This window comes from Antedon mediterranea, chromosome 5, assembly GCF_964355755.1.
Source record: "Antedon mediterranea chromosome 5, ecAntMedi1.1, whole genome shotgun sequence".
Lineage (NCBI taxonomy): Eukaryota > Metazoa > Echinodermata > Crinoidea > Comatulida > Antedonidae > Antedon > Antedon mediterranea.
Genome location: NC_092674.1, coordinates 22,086,188 through 22,109,717, shown reverse-complemented (window position 1 = coordinate 22,109,717; position 23,530 = coordinate 22,086,188). Strand labels below are relative to the sequence as shown.

General features: G+C 32.8%; 2 protein-coding genes and 1 long non-coding RNA gene across 5 annotated transcripts; all 3 read left to right on the top strand.

Moving 5' to 3' along the window:
* The first annotated feature begins 1 nt into the window (after position 1).
* On the top strand, positions 2 to 12,763 carry LOC140049575 (uncharacterized). 2 transcript variants are annotated; one of them, XM_072094476.1, is made up of 9 exons: positions 2 to 81; positions 4,398 to 4,939; positions 5,355 to 5,384; positions 5,963 to 5,986; positions 6,274 to 6,300; positions 6,626 to 6,658; positions 7,587 to 7,664; positions 9,060 to 9,179; positions 11,565 to 12,763. In XM_072094476.1, the coding sequence occupies exons 2-9, from the start codon at positions 4,402 to 4,404 to the stop codon at positions 12,101 to 12,103; spliced, it is 1,389 nt and encodes a 462-aa protein (XP_071950577.1). In that variant the 5' UTR covers positions 2 to 81; positions 4,398 to 4,401; the 3' UTR covers positions 12,104 to 12,763. The 2 variants fall into 2 exon arrangements, with proteins under 2 accessions (XP_071950577.1, XP_071950576.1); XM_072094475.1 differs by having other exon boundaries at positions 11,535 to 12,763.
* Positions 12,764 to 13,176: 413 nt separating this feature from the next.
* Positions 13,177 to 16,471, top strand: LOC140048713 (uncharacterized). 2 transcript variants are annotated; one of them, XR_011845127.1, is made up of 5 exons: positions 13,177 to 13,251; positions 13,786 to 13,940; positions 14,475 to 14,628; positions 15,516 to 15,762; positions 16,222 to 16,471. It is a non-coding gene; the product is annotated as an uncharacterized lncRNA (long non-coding RNA). The 2 variants fall into 2 exon arrangements; XR_011845126.1 differs by lacking the exons at positions 13,177 to 13,251; positions 13,786 to 13,940 and having other exon boundaries at positions 14,331 to 14,628.
* A 120-nt stretch (positions 16,472 to 16,591) lies between these two features.
* Positions 16,592 to 21,895, top strand: LOC140048712 (caspase-8-like). Its single transcript, XM_072093484.1, has 3 exons — positions 16,592 to 17,411; positions 17,825 to 17,947; positions 20,262 to 21,895. The coding sequence occupies exons 1-3, from the start codon at positions 17,351 to 17,353 to the stop codon at positions 20,819 to 20,821; spliced, it is 744 nt and encodes a 247-aa protein (XP_071949585.1). The 5' UTR covers positions 16,592 to 17,350; the 3' UTR covers positions 20,822 to 21,895.
* The last annotated feature ends 1,635 nt before the right edge of the window (positions 21,896 to 23,530 follow it).

The following is a 23,530-nucleotide window of genomic DNA, read 5'->3' as shown; positions in this document are numbered from 1 at the left end:
TATTGCTATTACAAACGGCACGAAGTGGAAATCTTTTTAAACTCGACACTGGTATAATCTTTTGTTTATTCACAAAAAAAGGTAAATATTTTTTTGTTTTGTCATATTTTGTATGTTTATATTAAAGTAATAATCTAAACACTATTTAAAAGTAAAAAGGAAATTAGAATAACAAATGATCTTTGTGCCTAAACGTAGAATAGTCGAACATAAGTCTGAAACTATTGTTCGTCAGCAAAATGTTAATAATATTAATATTCATATGCGTAAACTAGAATTACTATTTACAACATGAAAAGCATCAGTTTGGAACATGAATAGGCCTAGTTTCTAAAAACAACATAGATCTAGAAATTAAGGTCGTTTTATTACATATTAGAAATAATAATGGGAAAAATAATGTTAACGCACAAAATGTTGTTGGAAATACTGTTTATGTTAGATTTCGGAAGTATTGCCTACTTAACAAAATAAACACAAATCAAATAAACTATTTACTCTGTATAGCATTCTAATCTAAATTTCTGGAGACTCCCTTCATGAAAGCATGTAAATAGGAGGTAATATCTGGTTGTTTCTCGTTGAACTTCAAACAAATTAAAAAAATATAAATGTTTTTAAACATTTCAACATTTTTAAACATGTTTAGTACGGTAACTTCGGTCAGTTGGTAGGTTGGTCGGTCGGTCGGTCGGTAAACACTAATGAGCACGCGACTGCAGCCATCTATATGGCCTTGTTTAATTTACACGTGCGTAGCCTGTCACTTTTGACGTGCTCGTATAACGTAATTTCGAGTTGAAAAGTAAGTCAAGAAAACAGAAATCGGGCAAAAAGAGTGCGCAATAATATTTAACGCGCAGTGCGCGCGCAAAAATATGCGCACTCATGGCAATTTTGTAAACGCTTAAAATTGCCTGAGACGTACTCTTATTTCATCGAAAATACATTTTTGAAAATGTTAAGCGCGCCTACGCATGCGTTACATGCGCTACGCACGTAATTGTATTGCCATATGATGATTTATGCCCTGAAATTTATAAGTACCAAATTTTATTTAATTGTGATTCATGGTTGTGAAGATATTGATTACAAACGTGATTTCGTTAAATCGTGCGTAGACCGCGTAATTTTTTATTGCGCACCGTAAAAACATAACCACGTCGATTCCTGGCCATAAGGAATATACTGTGAAAAATTGACTAAGCTAGATTAAACTGATATCAAGATAAGGTCAGAAAGCGATAAAACGCATAGTGATACTGGACCGACAGACAGACCGACCGACATAGTGAACTATAGATAAAATACTGAAAGATGAGGGCGTATCAATTTGATATCTGGTGCGCGTGCGTACAACTGAGGACTAGTGCTGTTCCGCCGTACCACGCCGAGAATGTTAAAGAGTCGCTATCCAATCGAGAACAATACCATGTGGTCTAATGGTTAGGACATCTGCATATCAAGCAGGCGGTCCGAGTTCGAGTCTCGTTTCAAATTAATTAATTAAATTTCAGTATATCACCGGGCGGTTTCGAATTAATGTTCATTGATTGCCTAATGTTTATATATATATATATAAATCCAAAGGCAAATTACTGAAAAAATGACAATGCTGTGGGTATCAGTGGCTGGATCTCAATGGAGATACAAAATAAAAGCGAAAAGCTAAATCAAAACGAGAAGTAAAACAGCCAGAAAAGTTAGCAGAGCTTTCGGGCAACACTAGCCCTTCGTCAGTGCAAGTGAAGGAATTTGGATAACGTAATAGTATAAAGCTGGAACGTGCTGCCTGGGTGGACAGGTATAAAAGAAATATAACAAAGGGAGCCAGGGTGATAAGATAAGATAAGATAAGATAACTTTTATAGATCCTCAATAAGGAAATTCATTGCTCGTCATAAGAACAAAGAAAACACAATAAAAACAAATATAGCATAAAACCATTCATATAAAAACATCTAAAAAATTACAAGATAAAATTATCTTCTTGACTTCCTGTTGTACTGGATGATACCGGAGGGAATAAAGGATTTAGCAAATCGATTTGTTTTCACACTGAGGAGCCTCAATCTACCACTTGGATTAAGTTGGTCTATGATCACTTTGTGGAGAGGATGAGAGGCATCCGACTCAATGCGTTCGAAATCTTTCTGGAGGTGTTCTAGGTGCACATCGGTAAAGGAAGGCAGTTCCAGACCAATCATTTTACCAGCCCGACGGTGGAGTCGCTATCCAATCCATAAGGAATATACTGTGAAAAATTGAATAAGAGTAGAAACAAAGAAGGTAGCTTGGTTGAGATATAAACAATTTTGGAATGAGACTAAAAAACATATATCGTTTCAAATTAATTAATTAAATTTCAGTATATCACCGGGCGGTTTAGAATTAATGTTCATTGCCTAATGTGTATATATTGAAATATATTTCTTTTATTCCTGTCCACCCAGGCAGCACTTGCCAGCTTTATACTATGACGTTATCCAAATTCCTTCACTTGCACTGATGAAGGGCTAGTGTTGCCCGAAAGCTCTGATAACTTTTCTGGCTGTTTACTTTATCGTTTTGATTTAGCTTTTCGCTTTTTATTTTTGTATCTCCATTGAGATCCAGCCACTGATACCCACAGCATTGTCATTTTTTTCAGTGATTTGCCTTTGGATTTATATATATATATATATATATATATATATATATAAATCCGAGTTCGAGTCTCGGTTGGGGCGACTTTTTCTCATTCTCACAGATTTCCTCATCTTTATCATTTCAAATTAATTAAATAAATTTCAGTATATCACCGGGCGGTTTAGAAATAATGTTCTTTGCCTGATTTGTTTATATATATAAAAGTATCTCTTCGGAGATCCCGCCTCGTGAATAAAAATACTGTAAGATGAGGGTGTATCAATTTGATCTCTGGTGCGCGTGCGTACAACTGAGGACTAGTGCTGTTCCGCCGTACTATACCACGCCCAGAATGTTAAAGAGTCGCTATCCAATCGAGTTCGAACAATACCATGAAAGCCCTAGTGGTCTAATGGTTAGGACATCTGCATATCCAGCAGGCGGTCCGAGTTCGAGTCTCGGTTGGGGCGACTTTTTCTCATTCTGAAAGATTTCCTCATCTTTATCGTTTCAAATTAATTAAATAAATGTCAGTATATCACCGGGCGGTTTAGAATTAATGTTCTTTGCCTGATTTGTTTATATATATATATATAATGTTATATGCCTGATTTGTTTATATATATATATATATATATATATAAATCAGGGTAGTATTGACGAGAAAAACTGACTCAACAGATTTTCTGTAAATACATATACCTACAGTAATATGGACAGTTGTAAATACTAAAAGGCTCGGAAACATATTAACATACAAAACAATACGTATAGAGATATCTGATTGAAAATCATAAACCAAAGTTTAAAGTAAACCATAATGAAAATGAGCTGGTTACGAAACAGATTACTCCTCTACCTCCCTCTTTTAATTGAATATTGATTTGTAAAGTAGAATTCCATCGACGTGTGGGCTTTAATGCATAACTCTGTCACATTTCTTTTGTTCAGGCTGATTAAAGGAAAACTATGTAGTTTTACCTCTGATGACCCAATAATATTATCATTACAAAAACATTGCATACATCCAAATGTAATTCAGAAGCTAAATAAAAATAACTAAAGATATTTGATTTTATTAACTTAAGACAGATTTAAAGAAATTAAAAAGTATATGTTCAATCTATTAAAATTAACGATATAGTGTTTGTCGTTCATTAATGTTGCCGTATTGAAACAAATATAATTCACATTTTACAATGTATTATTATGGCCACATTCTATAGAATATAAATGACTATTGTTATTATCATATATATATATTACATTGGAATATCTATGACTAAGCAAAATTTTGAACGTGTTTGTGAACTTGCCAATATTAACCTAATTGAATCCATCAGATGATGCCCTTATTAATCACTTCTTCTATCAAACTGAACGCCATAACTAGACGCTACAATATTTTAAAAATAAGTTTTAGTGTCCGTTTAAACGAATGTTTTAAATATTATCTTATCTATTTTTTAATGGTTTTTAGAACATTTTTAGTAAATAGTTATTAATTTGTGGTTTTCTGTGGAACTGAATAACTATTAAAACTGCAAAATGACCTATTCAAATTCTGATTTTATTAATGTGTTTGGGAGTCAATCAAGAAAATAACACCAAATATTAGTATTGATATGATTTCTTGTTTTTTTGTGTTATTTGATTTATATGTATCTCTCATCTATTTTGCTTGTGAGAAGTGAATACATAATACATTTGATGTAAGTTAAAACGGGTTATGGTTAATACAAATGTAACTAAATTATTTTTTGTTGTAGAATTATGGCTAATATTGACTTTGAATATAAAGAATTTTCAGCAGAGTTTGGTAGGAGTTTCCAGGGAGATAATTTAAAAAAATTAAAATTTCTCCTATCGGATTACATTAGCAGTACGGTTCTTGGAAAAAACTCAGTGACTGCAATCGAATTGCTGGATGACTTGGCAAAGCACAGAGAACAGAACGAAGTTATTGCTTCATTCAATGCCTTGAAATTGTTTTCTGAGATTGGTGAGCTGACGAAACTTGGTTCTCTTCAAGATCTCCTGACTGAAGTCACTGTGCCCAAACCAAAATTTGTACACAAAGGCGTAGGATTAAAGCCGTATCGTAGTTTATTTTTTAATGGAATAGAGCAAGCTGATCCAAGTAAAGATTTCAATGAGGCACGTGCATTTTACGATCAGACGCACAACAGTGATATTAAAGATTTGTGGGATTTGGCATTATACTTACAAGTAAATGACTTCTTGGTTACGCGAAAAGATTTGAACAGGTTTGCTGATCGTCTCAGTGGAAAAGCAAAAGGAATAATTAAAGGTGAGAATAGGCGCTACATACAACACGTAGATTTACTAATGATCAGTTTAAGTATTTAATGGGGTCGACTATACAAACTCTAACATGTTTATTCATTAAAAACCATTACAACACCCTTCGCATCCAAACTTATAAAGCTTCAAAATAGATGTGACTTTTTATTTCAGCTTTTAACTTTAAATACTGTAAATTAACATAACAATTCCAACTATTGTGGTCGTTATACGTAATCGAATAAATGTATATATGAAATAAAATTAATTGAAGCCTTTTGGAACGAGTTACCATATCTCCCTGAATCAACATTATACCTGTTTTTCTCCTTAACGCATCTCCGTTTATGTTACATTTATACGCTTGTAATTTTAATGTGTCAAGAAAGCATAGCAATGAACTAATTAATTCTTATTTTTAGATGGGCTGAACAATTTGGTATTCAGAAGAGGTATGTACTGTACTTCATTATTATATTTATTTATTATTACTGTATACATGTCTTATATACTATGGTACGTTTATAAACTAATTTAACTGAATCAGGATACAGACAATCAAGCTACAGATTATGTGACAATTAAAATAGTTTGTTTACGAATGTCAAACTTCCAATATTACAATGGGGTGGGAGTATTTGTAATGATGTAGTTGTGCTGGGCAGAGGTGGGGACAACGTTAACATTTTTTCACCTACCATAAAGCTTATTTTAAGGTATTAAAATTGTTTCTCTATGTTCACCAAGTCTAATTTAAAAAAACACCCACTCATAAACATGAACTAACCCCACCCGTAATAATAAACCATGTGTTAGATTAAAAAATAAATAAATAATAAAGTGAATAAAGTTTTAATCATTAAACATGATGTAGGATTTCCTGACTTAAAAACGGACTTCTAATGTTTATGCCACGTAATTACATGGTCTAAAACAACATGCGCTATCAGGATTTTAGAAAGAATCATAACGAATATATGCAAATAAACATGATATATCACAGATACAATGTACGATTTCTTTCTTTCAGACGAAGTTGTTGTTACAGTGAAAGGTACTGTAGTCAAATTTTCAAGAATGGTATACATTTGTCGATGTACTTTGTTGTAATTGTCAGAGGCAAAGTAATATATCCACTAAAACTTCCGTGAGAAACGTGTTGCTTACGTTATGGTTGATGGTAGTAGCCCGCCTTTAGTTCCATTGACTTCAACTATTGAATCGATTATACTGAATAGTCTAAACAATATCAGGCATGTAAAATGTTATGTATGTGAGTTGAACTCACGAGAATTTCTACTTGTAAATAAATTATTCATTAATAAGTTTTTTTTTCTTCAGATGCAGATATTAAGCGTGATGACAAAGGTACAGTATTCTAAGTTACATTTACGGTACTACTTTGTTGGTAATGATTTTGATGTAGAAATATATCAATTAGAAAAAAACAATTAGACATAAAGAGCAGTGTTTTTAAAGTCTACTTTCAACTATACAAATTATTGTGTACATTATTATTATTTTTTTTTAAACAAAAGCGAATAACTCAAATACCATAGTCACGTTGTGATTGTCTTAATTGAGTGAACAGAAACTTCACCAGGCAGGTCACAACGTTGAAAAGATGCAGATAGAAGATAATGTTATAAACAAGGAAGATATAATACTAAATTATATTGTTATATATTTTTAGACAAATTGGTTGACTTGCTTCCGGCAAAAAAAGGTAAAGCGTCGTTATTTTCTTTTTGGCTTTATTGATCCTTTACATAATATAACACATACACACAAATATATATTTGTCTTTAGCAGTAACGAAAATAGATATCAAAATTGTTCCAATTGGATGCTTTTATTCTACTACTATTTCAAAACATTTCATTTCTTGGAATCGCACCACTCTCAGTTCTTTCATATATTTGATATATTCCTTTACTTTCTGAAGACTGTTTGCCCAAATAATCCTTCTTCCTTCTATTCCTCTTTTCAAATAAATATTTCTTAATAATAATTATAATAATGAGATATTTCTATAGCGCTATTTCGTGAAGATTAGAGCGGTTTTAATTGTTACAAACTATCTATACTCTGCACAAGAAAGGTTCCAACCTAAACAATGAAGAAGAGTCAAACATCACCTGTTCGGTGCAAAGCCAGACTGGACAGTATTCAAGAGTGCCATAGCGGTTTTTAGCATCTTTACCTACCTACAACATAGTAGTCAATCGAAAATAAATAGGCCTCCTGTAACCCATACACTTTGAACTAATCAACCTATAATTTAAGTGTTGGTTTTCTTTTCCTTCCTACAATTTTTAAGAAATTCCTTATTACTAACTTAGTCATAGTGTCAAATGCAAGATTAAAGTCGGATGATTCTGGGTTGAGTTGTGTATATATCTATCTAAATAATGTCTTGCAATGCAATTAATATAGAGTAATCATTCCGAAATCAAATAAAGTCTACTTTGCGGGAATAAAAAAAAACACGAGTAGTTATAGTCAACATGTTGATTTATAATGATATCACCACACTAATTCATTTTTAGTAAGGCGCAGTGTATTAACCATTAATATTCAGATTAAAATGTTTACATTTATTCTTAATCCTACTCCCAAAGTTTCTAACTTGTTGGTTATTTTCTTCTCTTTAGACAAAGAAAGTGAGACAAGAGAGGAACAAGCGCGTATAAATGCGCTTCCCTTTAAGAAAAATCCGAAGACGCAACAAGGTAAAGTAGTAAAACGGGATAGAACAATTGTTCGTGTTGGGATAAAGAGGTTATAAACTCATGGGATATTGGAAAAAGAATGTAAGAAAACATTCACTATCATATATACATAAGTGTTAAATTACTTTTAAAATGTATCTTAATATATACAGCACTACTATTGTTTTGGAATTGATGATAGCAATCATTCTCCAGATAGATACTAAACACTTTTACCCGACATCCTCAGAACATTTTGATTTGATCAACTCATCATAAGTTGTTAAAACAACGTATAGGCCTATGAAGAGTGTTTGTTTACTTAAAACACGTTATTAATAATCAGTTATGTTCGTAACGCTAAAATAAATGCGGTTTCTTTTCACAAACTATGCTGACGTAATTAGTGAATTAATTGATTAGTTTTAACGATCGATTGCAAATTGTAACGATTTTCAGTGTTTATAACTCCATTTTCCTGTAAAATCGTTGAATCCGGTCAATTCAGCTAAAATCTACTAGAAAATAGACTTTAAAATCAATGCAATCGTTGAAGTTTACCCGAGTTCAACTTCAACGTTAGATCGTTAGAACTGACCAACCAAATGGTTCACAAATTATGTCATTATAGCTTTTGAAAAAGTACGTACTAGCAGACAATCTTGAATGTATACAACGCGACGATGTTTTTCATTCATTTCATTTATTTATTCGACCAATACACAGACACAGAACAGAACAGAAACAGAGCACAATGGTCAGGGGCAACTAAAGCAAAACAATTACTCATAGAGTTAGTTGCTATAAACTCAAATGCAATTACAGCTCCTAATATACATATATTTAAAACAATGATAATGACCAAAGATAAAATATACTTGAAACTCTATATTTATTCATGAAATCTTTTTTTTGTTGTTGTTGTTGTTGTTTTTGTACTGTAAATGATAACTTGTGTAATAGTATAAATAGTTTGTAGTAAGTAACGGCCTTGCGAAAAACACAATTATGGTGATTCAAGTGTTGCATCCGTTTTTAAATAAAGTTGTTATTATTATTATTATTATTAGTTGCCCCAAAAAAACATTGCATTTTTTGTACATTGGTCCGGCTCGATCATGGCTATCGTTATTTGTTTTAAACCTTTTTACGATTTAAATGTCAAAGCAAATCAAGGCGACTTAACGTCAACTGAAAAGCAGGTTTAACGATTTTTAACGTTTATTTTTACCTCATTTTCGTTTTACCTCAAAATCGTTGAATCCGGTCAATTCAACGCAAATCAACGTCGACTGGAAAACAGCCTGAACTTCCAAATTATATACTTTTAACATCTGGACTGTAAACATAGTCGACATTATTTAAATGTTTAGTTGTTTTATATTGTTTTATTTTTTGCTTGTTTTACATATCCAGGCTTGGAGAGACCTAAATACACAATGTCAAGCAAACCTGGAATATGCCTAATTATAAACAACTATGTTTTTAATCAGGAAAGCGAGTTGTCAGAACGACCTGGTTCTAAAATAGATGAAGGTATAGTAATAATAGTAATAGTTTACTCGGTTTATGTTTTTCCTCGGGAATTTCAGCGTATTTCTGTCAAAAGATATAAATCGTTGGAAATATATAAATACATTGAAACTACTATAAAGATATAAAAACTGCTATAAAGATATAAATCGGAAATTATATATATTTATTTCTATGCCTGTTGTGTTTATATATATATAAAAGTATCTCTCGAGATCCCGCTTAGTGAATAAATATACTGAATTATAGATGAGGGCGTATAAATTTGATCTCTGGTGCGCGTGCGTACAACTGAGGACTAGTTGTGTTCCAACCGTACCACGCCGAGAATTGTTAAAGGGTCGTTATCCGATAGAGTTAAAAAACTATACCATGAAAGCCCTAGTGGTCTAATGGTTAGGGCTGCTTGATATGCAGATGTCCTAACCATTAGACCACTGCGGCTTTCATGGTATTGTTCGAACTCGATTGGATAACGACTCTTTAACATTCTCGGCGTGGCACGGCGGAACAGCACTAGTCCACAGTTGTACGCACGCGAAACAGAGATCATATTGATAGGCCCTCATCTTTCAGTATTTTTATTCACGAGGCGGGATCTCCGAAGAGATACTTTATATATATATAAACACAAGAGGCAAAGAACATTAATTCTAAACCGCCCGGTGATATACTGAAATTTAATTAATTACATAATTTAATTTGAAACGATAAAGATGAGGAAATCTGTGAGAATGAGAAAAAGTCACCCCAACCGAGACTCGAACTCGGACCGCCTGCTTGATATGCAGATGTCCTAACCATTAGACCACTGGGGCTTTCATGGTATTGTTCGAACTCGATTGGATAACGACTCTTTATATATATATATACATTAAAACTGTTATAAAGAAAGCAAAAGACATTCCTCAATATCAGACACTGATGTACAAACCACGTCAGCCAAATTCGACCAGAGTGTCATTGGTCACAACCTATCACCTTATGTTGCCTCCATTACGGGCTATTATTGAAAACATATGCCCATTCTACAGTCCACAAAACGTCTCAGGACTGTTTTTCCGGAACCACCTATCATTGCATTTCATAGACCTCCCAACCTTCGTGATATATTAGTAATATCCAAATGAGTGAAATTAACTCTCATGACAGCCAAAGCCTGTGCGGCAAATCTTGCAAAGAGTATGTCGGGGAAACAAAAAACACGCCCTGTATGAGAATGACACAACACAGATCAGCTATCAAAACATTAAAGCTTGATCAACCTGTAGCCGAACATTTTAATTCAGCTGGTCACTCGATTGCTAATTTCAGAGTTATTACAATAGACCACGATGTCAAATGGAGCGACAAAACTCGTAAAGACAAAGGAAACCAGTGGAAATTACTTCTTAAAACCACAAAACCTTTTGGACTTAAAATTACTCCATTGACTACCTAAATTTATGTTTCAATATTAACGACCATTTAAGCTGTTTATTAAGCTATTTTTGTTAAGCTATAAGCAAGCTATCTAATCTTCTTTGTTTTCTAACCCAATACTATATCCACCCTCTATTCACAAGCCTTGTGCCTCTTTGGTTTTATTTCTTTTATTCCTGTCTACTCAGGCAGTGCTTGCCTTATATATCTATCTATCTTTGTCCAAGTACCTTCATTTGCACTGATGAAGGGCTAGTGTTGCCCGAAAGCGCTGATAACTTTCTGGCTGTTTTTCTTTATCGTTTTGATGTTTGCTTTTTTTGTATCTCCATTGAGATCCAGCCACTGATACCCACATCATTGTAATTTTTCAGTATTCTGCATATCAAGGAGAAGGTTCCGCGTTCGAGCCTTGGTTGAGCGACTTTTTTTCATTCTCACAGATTTCCTCATCTTTAATGTTTCAAATTTAAATTTCATTATATCACAGGGTGGTTTAGAATTAATGTTCTATGCCTGATGTGTTTATATATATAAAAGTATCTCTTTGGAGATCCCGCTTCGTGAATAAAATACTGAAAGATGAGGGCGTATCAATTTGATCTCTGGTGCGCGTGCTTACAATTGAGGGACTAGTGCTGTTCCGCCGTACCACGCCGAGAATATTAAAGAGTCGCTATCCAATTGAGTTTGAACAATACCATGACATCTCCAGTGGTCTAATGGTTAGGACAGCTGCATATCAAGCAGAAGAGAGTCTCGGTTGGGGCGACTTTTTCTCTTTCTCACAGATTTCCTCATCTTGTCGTTTCAAATTAATTAATTCAATTTCAGTATATCACCGGGTGGTTTAGACATTTAATTGATTAATTTGAATCGATAAATTTACCAAATAATTATAATGTAAATAAAATATACTGGTACGTTTCTCAACAGCTCATCTAAATCGTGTTTTTAAAAACATAGGCTTTGTTGTTGAGGTGAAATCCAATCAAACTGCTCAAGAGATGAAAGATGTGATGTGCGAAATGAGTAAACGTGAGCAACATAAAACATATGATTGTTTTGTTTGCTTTATATTGTCTCATGGTCGTCTTGGAATTGTTTATGGTAGTGACGGAAAGAGTTGTAAGATTGTGGAACTGACCAACAATTTTCGAAAGGATAAATGCACAAATCTTATTTCCAAACCAAAATTATTCTTCATACAAGCATGCCGACCACAAAATTCAGGTGAAGATGGGGTTGAACCAATTCCTAGTGATCCGGATTTCCTATTTGGATACTCGACGCCACCTCTAACAAAGTCAGTTAGAAACACGGATAAAGGTACGCATTTCATTATAAATCTAACAAAGGTTTTAGAAGAACGACATCATAAAGATCACATTCTAGATATTCTAACAATTGTGAATGATCAGGTAAATAAAGTTACCCGCACCAGGGTACCAGCTCCCCAGTACACCCTAACAAAGGATCTATACTTTTCTAGCGTAGACCAATAAACTATAACTTATGTGCCGATTGAAATGTCCGTTCATCATTGATAAAACACTCAATTAATTTACTCACTATCTCGTTATGCATGAGTCCTAAATTAAAGTATTTACAACTAATATTAACAATATCATTACATTAAATTGATTTCGGTAATTCGATAACTTTGGTAAAAAGTACACTTTACTTAGCTGTGAGACTGTATTGTTGTTATTACTTTGATTTCAATGCTTTATTCAGATAATTTTTAAGCTAATTTGTGTATTTTCTCTTATTTCAAGTGTTATATATGACATATTAGTTTAATCCTTTTGTGCTGTATCAAATGTATTCCATGTAATGAATTGTTTTGTGATAATAGGTAAAGACAGGTTAATACCATGAAATCACGCTTTAGAGTTAATGTTTGTTTTATGTTACCATGGAACTGTAATATATATATATATATATATATAGTTCCATGATGTTACTTACACAACTTTCTTTCAACACGTTCTTTTGTTATTAGGATTTTATTGTTTCTTGTCACTTTGTATACAACTCGTAATGCTTATTTTGAATTAAAATGTTTAAAGCTTTCGTGTTTAGTTTTTATACCATTCTATTTTCCTATTTTGTTTTATTATGTAGAATTTTGTCTTGTTTTGGAATAAAAATGCAAATGAAATGAAAATGAAAAATGAGGAAATAATATGTATAAAAGTATTAGTTTGTACGCGTGTGTTCTCGTATGTTTGTAATAAGAATAAACGATAATAAATCACATCATCATCGTCAATTGTGTTTGTCAATACAAGGTAGGTAGTAGGTTTAAAGGAAGAGCACACCACAAATCTTCAAAACCTCTTACAACACACCAATTATGACTTAAAAAAGCATGCATAAATCTCAAATTTGTTAAAACGACACACGGTTTATGAAATATTAGAAGTATATATATCCGTTCAATAACTGTAAATCTTTGAAATATAATATTTTCAATAATTATAAAAGACTAGATGGTACGCTCGCTTCGCTCGCGTACCATCTAGGTCGTGCCCACAGATGGTTCTCGAATACATAATAATTTCAGTTCATTATTCCGTGAGGGGTGTTATCAAGAAGTGCAATTCATTCTTTCAACTAAATGCCGAATTAATTGTTTCTCTACAAAAAGGTAAACCAATTTTTAGTAAGATTACTTTATATTAAGATACATACATTAGATAAATGTCGACTTCAATTTACATCCTTTATGTTCTAGGCGTCATCACCACAATTATTAATTCTTTTAAAGATGTATTTTCCCCCTGAAAAAATATATTTTAATTAGTTTTTTTGGTGAGTATGTCATTTTAATGTCAAAAATAAAAATTGACTTGAACCGAAAATTGCATCAAAAAAATTATTTACCTGAAAAAATCGGTGTTTGAAAAATATTAAGAACGAAGTGCTAACATTGTCTACAAATTAAAGAACAATTTAAATTCATTACTATATAGGCAATCATTATATTATTTCAAATCTCGTTGCCATTGCCAACTTCGAACAAATTTACAATAAAAAAGCCGGAGAGAAAAATAAAAGACAGATTCTCGATAATGTTGTCCGGCCACTAAAACTTTTTAGAAACAGTGCACATATGTTAGTCGTTCAAGGCCAGTGCGCATGTCAGTCTGTACGCAGAGTCATTGCTTTTTATTTTGTGCAGATTCAAAGCAATCTATGTATGATGTATTCGAAGAAGGAAACTATCAATATTTTATTTCCTCCATGGTGTTGTTCATTATGCCGTGAGGGGTGTTATCAAGAAGTGCAATTCATTCTTTCAACTAAATGCCGAATTAATTGTTTCTCTACAAAAAGGTAAACCAATTTTTAGTAAGATTACTTTATATTAAGATACATACATTAGATAAATGTCGACTTCAATTTACATCCTTTATATTCTAGGCGTCATCACCACAATTACTAATTTTTTTAAAGATATATTGTTCCCCTGAAAAAATATTTTTTAATTTGTTTTTTTGGTGAGTATGTCATTTTAATGTCAAAAATAAAAATTGACTTGAACCGAAAATTGCATCAAAAAAATTATTTACCAGAAAGAATGGTGTTTGAAAAATATTAAGAACGAAGTGCTAACATTGTCTACAAATTAAAAGACAATTTAAATTCATTATTATTAGTCAATCATTATATATTAATTCAAATCTTGTTGCCATTGCCAACTTCGAGAAGATGTACAATAAAAAAGCAGGAGAGAAAAATGAAAGACAGATTTTCGATAATGTGGTCCAGCCACTAAAACTGTTTAGAAACAGTGCACATATGTTACTCGTTCAAGGCCAGTGCGCATGTCAGTCTATACGCAGAGTCATTGCTTTTTATTTTGTGCAGATTCAAAGCAATCTGTGTATGATGTATTCGAAGAAGGAAACTATCAATATTTTATTTCCTCCATGGTGTTGTTCATTATGCCGTGAGGGTGTTATCAAGAAGTGCAATTCATTCTTTCAACTAAATGCCGAATTAATTGTTTCTCTACAAAAAGGTAAACCAATTTTTAGTAAGATTACTTTATATTAAGATACATACATTAGATAAATGTCGACTTCAATTTACCTCCTTTATGTTCTAGGCGTCATCACCACAATTATTAATTATTTTAAAGATGTATTGTCCCCTGAAAAAATAATTTTTAATTTTTTTTTTGGTGAGTATGTCATTTTAATGTCACAAAATAGTTATTGACTTCAACCGAAAATTGCATCAAAACAAATTATTTACCTGAAAAAACGGAATTTAAGGCAAAAAATCGTCAAATTGGGTGCCAGCTAATAGATTTTTGGTTTAATTTAACCATCATTATGTTATTTTATAAGTGAAAACATTATTTTTTTTCTTTTTTTTCCTACGGAAGTGATTAACTTAACTACAAAATAACCTATTCAAAGTCTAATTTAATTAGGCCTTCTTAATTCATAACTTATGACTTGTAACTGACTGGTACCCTTTTTAATGTTCGTCGTTGCAGGAATACCGTAATCATTTAAAACGTACGTTCCACATGTTGGAATACATTTCGCGTTGAAATTCGTAATTTAAATATATGTTTCTATATTTTTTTTTTCAAAAAGTCATAATTATTTCAATACAATACTAATTTAATATGTCCAAAATGTTTGCAGATCGTATATAATAGATATGATAGATAATAATTTAGATAGATTTGAATTTTGGGTTGACCGCTACTGCCGTAGAGGTTTAGCACCTAATGTTTATGTTTTATGTTTTTTGCCTTTCAACTGTGTTTTTGTATTGCTTTGTTATTGCCAGAAAAATACACTTTAAAAAACAATTTTACTAATGGTGTTTAAAATGACATGACCTGTCACAGCCACTCAGGAAAACAATTAAAATTGCACCACTCTATTCTAGTATATCTATAGTGTTAACAACAAAACTGATATATTGAACATACTAAGACGAAATGGAAGCTAGATCGGCCACCGGACCTAAACGATCTAACGTAAAATCTAAGATCCAATTGCAGTCTGCCGATGGTTTAAATGACGATCAAGGCCATCCTACTACTACAGGTAGTACTGATCTACCTGACCTACAAATCTCTGCCGATCACAACCCGACTGAGCAACTACCCGAACCGTCAGACGACAAAGAACTAGTAAGTACTATTTTTTCCCAGCAATTAGCCAATAGCTGCTTAAAAACTATAGTAAATAACATTCTGAGATCTTTATTAATTACAACGGCTAGTCAACCAAAGATAATAATAAATATATTCTAGATTTATAAAAAGCCTAATGTTGTGAAACGTCATCGTATGGACACATACTTCCACAATGCAGCTAGTAATAAGTTATGTGTGGACCTAAACAGGTACCCATGTGTACCAGGGTGGAGAGAGACAAACTTAAGTAAAGTGACTTGCCCAAGGATACAAGCAATGCCACGATGCACAGAAAGCTTCATGCGCATTAGATTGTGCTAATCATCACCATTAGATGTTAGATAGAAGGGTTAATTGCAAATAAAACGAATAAAATTGGAAGAATACACGCATGTGTGTTATAAAACAGAATACTTAATTTAATTAAATAATTATTTATAAATCTGTTTTTAGGTTAATTCTGACGTTTCGTCTGGAGGATTTTCTGAAAACTCGGGTAGGTTTTCCATGAGGAATGAACAAACAATATCTTAATTATATTCTTAAAAACTTAAGCCGAATGATTAAAACCGTTTGAATATCAAAACGTGGCAGGCTTGTCGGTTGACCTCTGACAAGGTCGCCTAAAATTTATAAATTTAAATTTACGATGCTTTGTATTGTATATTCAGAAACGCCGCTTCATAATCTCTGTGATTTTCTTCATTTTATCTATATATTCTTTTTATAATGTAACATTATTTACTGACATATATCTTTGTTTTGTATTTTTAATCAATATTATAATTCGTAAAAATAACCTAATGTATATATTTAATAATGAATTAACTAATCCATCAAACGACAGTCAAATCTATATACAAGATCATTATATCCAACTATATACACTAATATAATTAAACATTGTGTACTCTATTTCTAAAAAAAATATTTCAATATTAGGCCTATATTATTAACTAAAGCCGAAGTGTAGTCATTGTACAGTCTTGGTCCCAGACGGAGTTTTGACTTAATATTAGTAAAAAGATAAATATTTTGGCACATATGGCGTTTCATAAGTATAAGTCATTGTCGAACGGGAACAATCTATAGTCACCACCAGCGCTTCTATGAATCGATAACTAGTAGACAAATAGTGAATTATTTATAACCGTGAGGTATAATGTTAACAACAACGTATGCTAATTCAGTGCTAACTAGGGGTGCCGTGATGCAACATAATTACTAGAGATGAACCAAATTATTAAAATGATTCATGATTTCATAGCGAAATTGCATTAAAATTATAACGATAAAATGGGAACAACTTCCACATCACAACTTATATTCATTCAAAGTAAATCTATTGTTTTTAAATATAAACAGGAAAATCAATAACTAACATCTTGAGAAAAAAGGTACCACGCTGTAAGCATAAAATAAAAAAACGTAAAGAAAAATTAAAAATATAAACAATTTTTCTGAAAAACTGTAATTTAAAGCATTGAATCTAACTGTTTATTTTGTCATTTTATATGTAAAAACATTATTTATGTTTTTCTACTAAAAAATATTCAAAGTCTGATTTTTTTCTTTGTTTTTCATGTTTTTGGGGACAATACATTCATTGAATTCGTTGACTGATTCCACAGTGACTCAAGAAGGTAAAGTAGTAATTTATCTCTTTTTGAACATTGATTATCATCAAGAAAATGAGCACAAAAATGTTATTATTGTTTTATTATAGATATTCTAAAGAAAAAAGTGATATTTGCCATTATCATTATGAATTTCGTTTCCACCAATACCATTTCCCCTATCACAGCAAGCATGGCTATGTATACATGTAGGCTAACATTGGTATTAGTATAATAGTTAATTTTTTTTTTCCGGAATTTATTTAATAAAGTCTCCACATGTATTTTCTATTAAACAAATTACAGAAATAGTAATTCTGTAATATGTTTGTTAAAATTAATGATATTAATGTCGCTATAAATGTGCGCATGTAAAGTTTTTTTATTTATTGAATAATTGACATTTAATAAAGTTATATTTTAATATTTTATTATACCAGATAATGGCAGACCTAAATACAAAATGACCAGCATTCCTCGTGGAATATGCCTAATCATAAACAACATTAAGTTTCAAGAGGAAAGCCAAATGAAAGAAAGAACTAGTTCTGAAATAGATGAAGGTATAAGAAATTTCTTTTGGGTAGCATCCATCCTGTAATCATATGCATCAATATGATGTATACGTTAAGTGTTGACCAGAATCAACAGAATAAATTTACGTAAAGGCAAAATTCGGTAATCGCGCGTTATTTCTAGAATGTTTACTCAATGGTATATAAAGTTGGTTAAAATCTCGGTACTGATTTTAACTACCTGATGTAACCCTGTTTATTAATTAAATTTAGTTAGATAATTAGTTTTTGACAATTAAAACTGATTTAGGTTCAACGATTTGCCCGAGCAGGGGTCGTCAAACACACGGCCAGCCTGTGGTTCTTTTATGGCCAGCCTGTGGTCCGAGGGCGCTAGATATTTGGCCAGCCTGTGGTCCCGAGGGCGCTAGACATTTTGGTCAGCCAGAGAGCCGCCAAAGATAGAGAGATGTAATAAGAACACTAGAGGGCGTACTGCAGACTGAAAAGTGATTCCAACAGGAGGGGGAACCAACAAGATGGCGGCCGTAAATATGTCTAAAAACATTATTTAATATAACAAATAATAATCTAATATAATACATTAAGACCCATAAATTACAACATATATTCTTGTCAAAGCACAGTGAAGTTTTTATAAAATGAAAACAGTTGTAGAGGGCTCACTTTAGAAAAGCATAGAAAAGTTATGTCTAACGCCCTTGGGACCACAGGCTGGCAAGTATGTCACAGAGCTGAGACGGGCTGTTGTGTGTTTTCATGCTAGCGCTCTCGGGACCACAGGGGCTGGCCAATTGTCTAGCGCCCTCGGACCACAGGCTGGCCAAAAAAGAACCACAGGCTGGCCGTGTGTTTGACGACTCCTTTAGGGGTGTTTTCCGATCGTGGTATACACTATAATGGATGTCCTCTTGAAAAATACCTGCACACAATAATACGAGGATGCTTCGCATTTTCTATCTTCTCCTACGATAATTGTTTTTAATAGCTGAAAAGCGGTTGAACAGCTCGAGTCTATATATAAATTTACGTAAGGGCAAAATTCGGTAAATCACGCGTTATTTCTAGAATGTTTACTCGATGGTATATAAAATTGGTTAGAATCTCGGTACTGATTTTAACCACCTGATGTAACCCTGTTTACTAATTAAATTTAGTTAGATAATTATTTATTGACAATTCAAACGGATTTAGGTTCAACGATTTGCCCCAAATAGGGTGTTTTCCGATAGTGGTATACACTATCTAATGGATGTCCTCTTGAAAAAAAACCCAATAATACGAGGATGCTTCGCATTTTCCTATCTCCTCCTACGATAATTGTTTTTAATAGCTGAAAACCGGTTGAAAAGTATCATAATGTTGAAGACCGATTTTCTTTTAAAAATACTATTTTGAAAGAGTTAATAAACGTTTATACAAATGTATTGATTTGCGATGGATGGAGCATTCCAATCTCTCAAACTCCCAGTTTGTAGGTAAATTTATGAGCTCTTGGTTAAACACAAGTAGGTAAATTTATGGGTCCTTGGAGAATACACTTAAAACTGAGATATAGTATTGCAATACTTTGACAATATTGTAAAATACTTATTAATCATTTTTGGTCCCCATTTGAATCGAAATTGTCTTACTGTGAATGTGGTTCCTGTTAGATATATAAACACATATACAAAGAACATGTGACTGTGGGTAGGCTCTACTGCTGGATATATAAACACATAATATATAAATAAAAACTGTATTACTGACAGTTGCTTCTCAACGTTTGTATTAATAGTTATAAAAAATATAAACGTTGTACGGTAGTGGTGTATCGTTACATGTGCTTTTTATTTCAATCGACTATAACAGGGACAGTTATAAAAAAAGTATTAAATCGTAAATGTTTTACTGAATTACTGTACTCTAATGTTATATACAAAACACAAATTGGGTTTGTTTAAATGAGTTAAAATAAACAATTTGGACTCATTTTTAAGACAAGTTTCTCCTTCGGAAGTAGGCCTAATTCACACATAAATCATCGTGTCTATTTATTCGTTTCTGTAAACGACAATGTACTATAGTCCTGCGTTACGTACATTTGAAATCGCCAGTTTTTTTACGCTGAAATTATTGTGTATTCAAGAACCCTCTGTGGACACGCCCTAGATGGTAGGCCTACTCGAGCAAAGCGAGCACACCATCTAGTTTAAACACAATTTAAAGCTTTAACAATATTCTTCAGAATTACGTTTTAATAAAAGACATTAATTTTATATAGGGATATCTATATTTCATAAATAAAAAAAACAATATGCCTGCTATGGTAGTAATTGTACAGTATGTTTCTCAACAGATGAGCTGAGGCGTGTTTTTAAATACTTAGGATTCATTGTCGAAGTGAAACGCGATCAAACTGCTCAGGAGATGAAGGATGTGATGGACGAAATGCGAAGACGAGATCATTCACAATACGATTGCTTTGTTTGTTGTCTGTTGTCTCATGGTAGACTTGGAGAAGTTGCTGGTAGTGATGGAAAAACGTGTAATATATTACAACTTGCCGGCAATTTACGAGCAGATAAGTGTGAAAGTCTGAATGCAAAACCAAAAGTATTCTTTATACAAGCGTGCCGAGACAAAAAAATGGAAGATGATTCTCTTCACAAATATTTTGATTACGCTGATTTCCTATTTGGATACTCGACAACACCTCTAAAGAAATCATTGAAGATCAAAACTGGTTCACATTTTATACAATGTCTGACCAAGGTTTTGAAAGAACGTCACCATACCGATCACATTCTAGATATTCTAACACAAGTGAATTATAATGTATGTAAAATAGATAAAGTGTATCAGGCACCATCTCCCCAATACACTTTAAGAAAGGATCTATACTTCCCCAGCATATAAATTAGTATACAATAAAGAATATTCATGAGTTAGATGCAGGTGAGAATGTTTCATGAGTTGAAACATTGACTTCTCTAATTGTAATGAGGCGGAGCCATCTAAGAAAATATTCTCTCCATTCAACGATTTACAAAACATTCATTATTTTGTTTTATACACACCTACTTGTATACAATTTACCCATCGTAAATCATTGACGAATGGTAGGCCTGGAAGCTAGACCATTAAAACAAGGCAGTGCTCCAACTTTAGACGGGACGGAACATTTATAGACGGCGCGGAACATTTATAGACGGCGCGCACACAAGTTCATTTCCAAACACGAACATTCGCGTGGCAATAATTCTCAAAAATGCTTACAGAAACGCGAACGTGCATTAGAGCGCGCGTTAATTATCACCATTATAATATCACTTTTTCGTTAGATAGGGCTCATTCTAAATGACACGCGATTCGTAATTAACAAATGGGATTGCAAGCATACAATCAGGTGTGTCATAATATGCAAGCTACGCTGCTGAAGTAAAAGTTGTCATTTTAAATATAAAATATAAATAAGTTTGGGATTATAGACAATAAATTATAGCAAAAATACATGTACACTAATCGAAATAAATTTGTTTGAATATGTGGTAACTTAATAATAATTGATACCTTCAGTTACAAAGATGATTCTGAGCAACACATTTATATAATTATCATCAATGGATAATTGGGTTATAGTTTACTACTGTTTAAAAATACGACACGGTACGAAAACGTTTTATGATTAAGCAAACAATAATTATGTTGCCAACAAGCCAGAACGACCTAAAATTCTATGTCAGGTACTAAAACACAATGGTTTGTTAGCTAGGCTTTTAGGTCCTACACTCTAGTAGACTTCGTGCTACTACTCAGTAGCTTGACTGTTACAGGAAACTAGGCATCGGTTAACATATCAACATCATGCTTTCTAATTTTAAAAATTGCCGAGACTGCCAGTGCAAACGAATTTCAGGTCAGCAAAATATCATATTTAACATAATTTAAATGTATTATATTATACATGTATTATTTTCTTAATAAAATTTGTCATGCGATAAAGGTAGTATTATTGTCCTCAAACTTGAAAGTGAATAGTTAGTCCTAAAATGTATTAAAACCTCCAGCCAATGTAGAAACACCAACAGCTTATGTAATAAATAACAAGGCCATATACATTGCTGCAGTCACGTGCTCAAGCTAGTGTTTACCGACCAACCGACTGGCCGACCGACCAACGTAGTGAGCTGTAAAGTCAACACAAGCTACGATGTGTGGTATGTTGAACTCATGCTTACCTCATCATAACACCATCACTCTCTCTGGTCAATACGGCACCCGATGCGATATTCGCAGATGGTCTCCCATCAAAGAACGTAATAGGGCCAAATTATACTTCGGTGATCTGAAAAGATTATTACTGGAAAGGAAATCAGAGTTCATGTATAAATGTACCATACTGTACATTTAGCGTCAGAAAACTTTTATTTTATCAAGGCCATATACATGGCTGCAGTCGCGTGCACAAGTTAGTGTTTACCGACCAACTGACCGACCGACCGACCGACCAATTGACCGACCGACCGACCAACCAACCAACCGACAGACATAGTGAGCTGCAGAGTCGCGTTGAACGCGACTAAAAACAAAGTATAAGTTAAAATAACTTGTATATTGCTGGTCTATCTCCAAAATAAGCACTGGTGTTGTTTACAAAGGAAACTTACAGAAATTACCTATAAACCTATTAGTATTACTATTAGGCAATCAAAACAATTTCGATCCCAAAAAATGACCGTCATAATGATCAAGTTGAGAGTGTTTGTCCATAAAAAAATCAAATAAATATAAAAGAAAACTAGAATTTAATTCGTCACTTTGACGAATTATAGGTGATCATTTTTATCATTTTAATAAAATTAACATTTTTTAAACATGCATGTACGTTAACATACGATCGTTAAAAGTTGATGTACGCCATCCTATGACATGATTGCATATACACTTATAGTGCTGAGTTCTACCTATGTGTCATACAATATGTACAGTACATACTGTATATCTATATACAGTGTAGCATAGGTGAAATAACGGGACTCACATCGTGTTCTAATTTTTTGGTATGATGGAATTTTCAAAATAAACTCGAAGATGACAATTTCGAAAGATAATGAATTGAGCAAATAAATATAAGGATTGGAAGAAAATTTGACACGTAGAAGCGCAATGCGCGGTCTTTGAAATTTGTATAACTTTGACTAAAGAAATTTAAAAACTACTTTTTAACTTCAACTGGCCATATGATAACATCACAACATCCGATAGGCTTAATTTTAATATGAATTCATATCTACATTTCATCAGCTTTCATAATAACTTATAATCTTCAAGGTCACCTTTAATTCTGAAGAGCTATAAGATATTCAAATGTATGGTGTAGCTGAAATTACACGACCTAGGTTATTCAAGTTTTTACGCGTGATGACGTCATCAAAATAAAAATGTTGACAACTCATTAGAAGAATAATTAATTGAGCAAGCACATACTAAAAGTTGTGCGAAAATCGGGCTCAAATAACGGAGATGCGCTCTATTGAATGTGATAACCCACACAAAAAGAAAAAAATTCCTAATTTTTAAATTCAAGTGGCCATTTGTATGACGTCATACCATTTTGTACGTCTA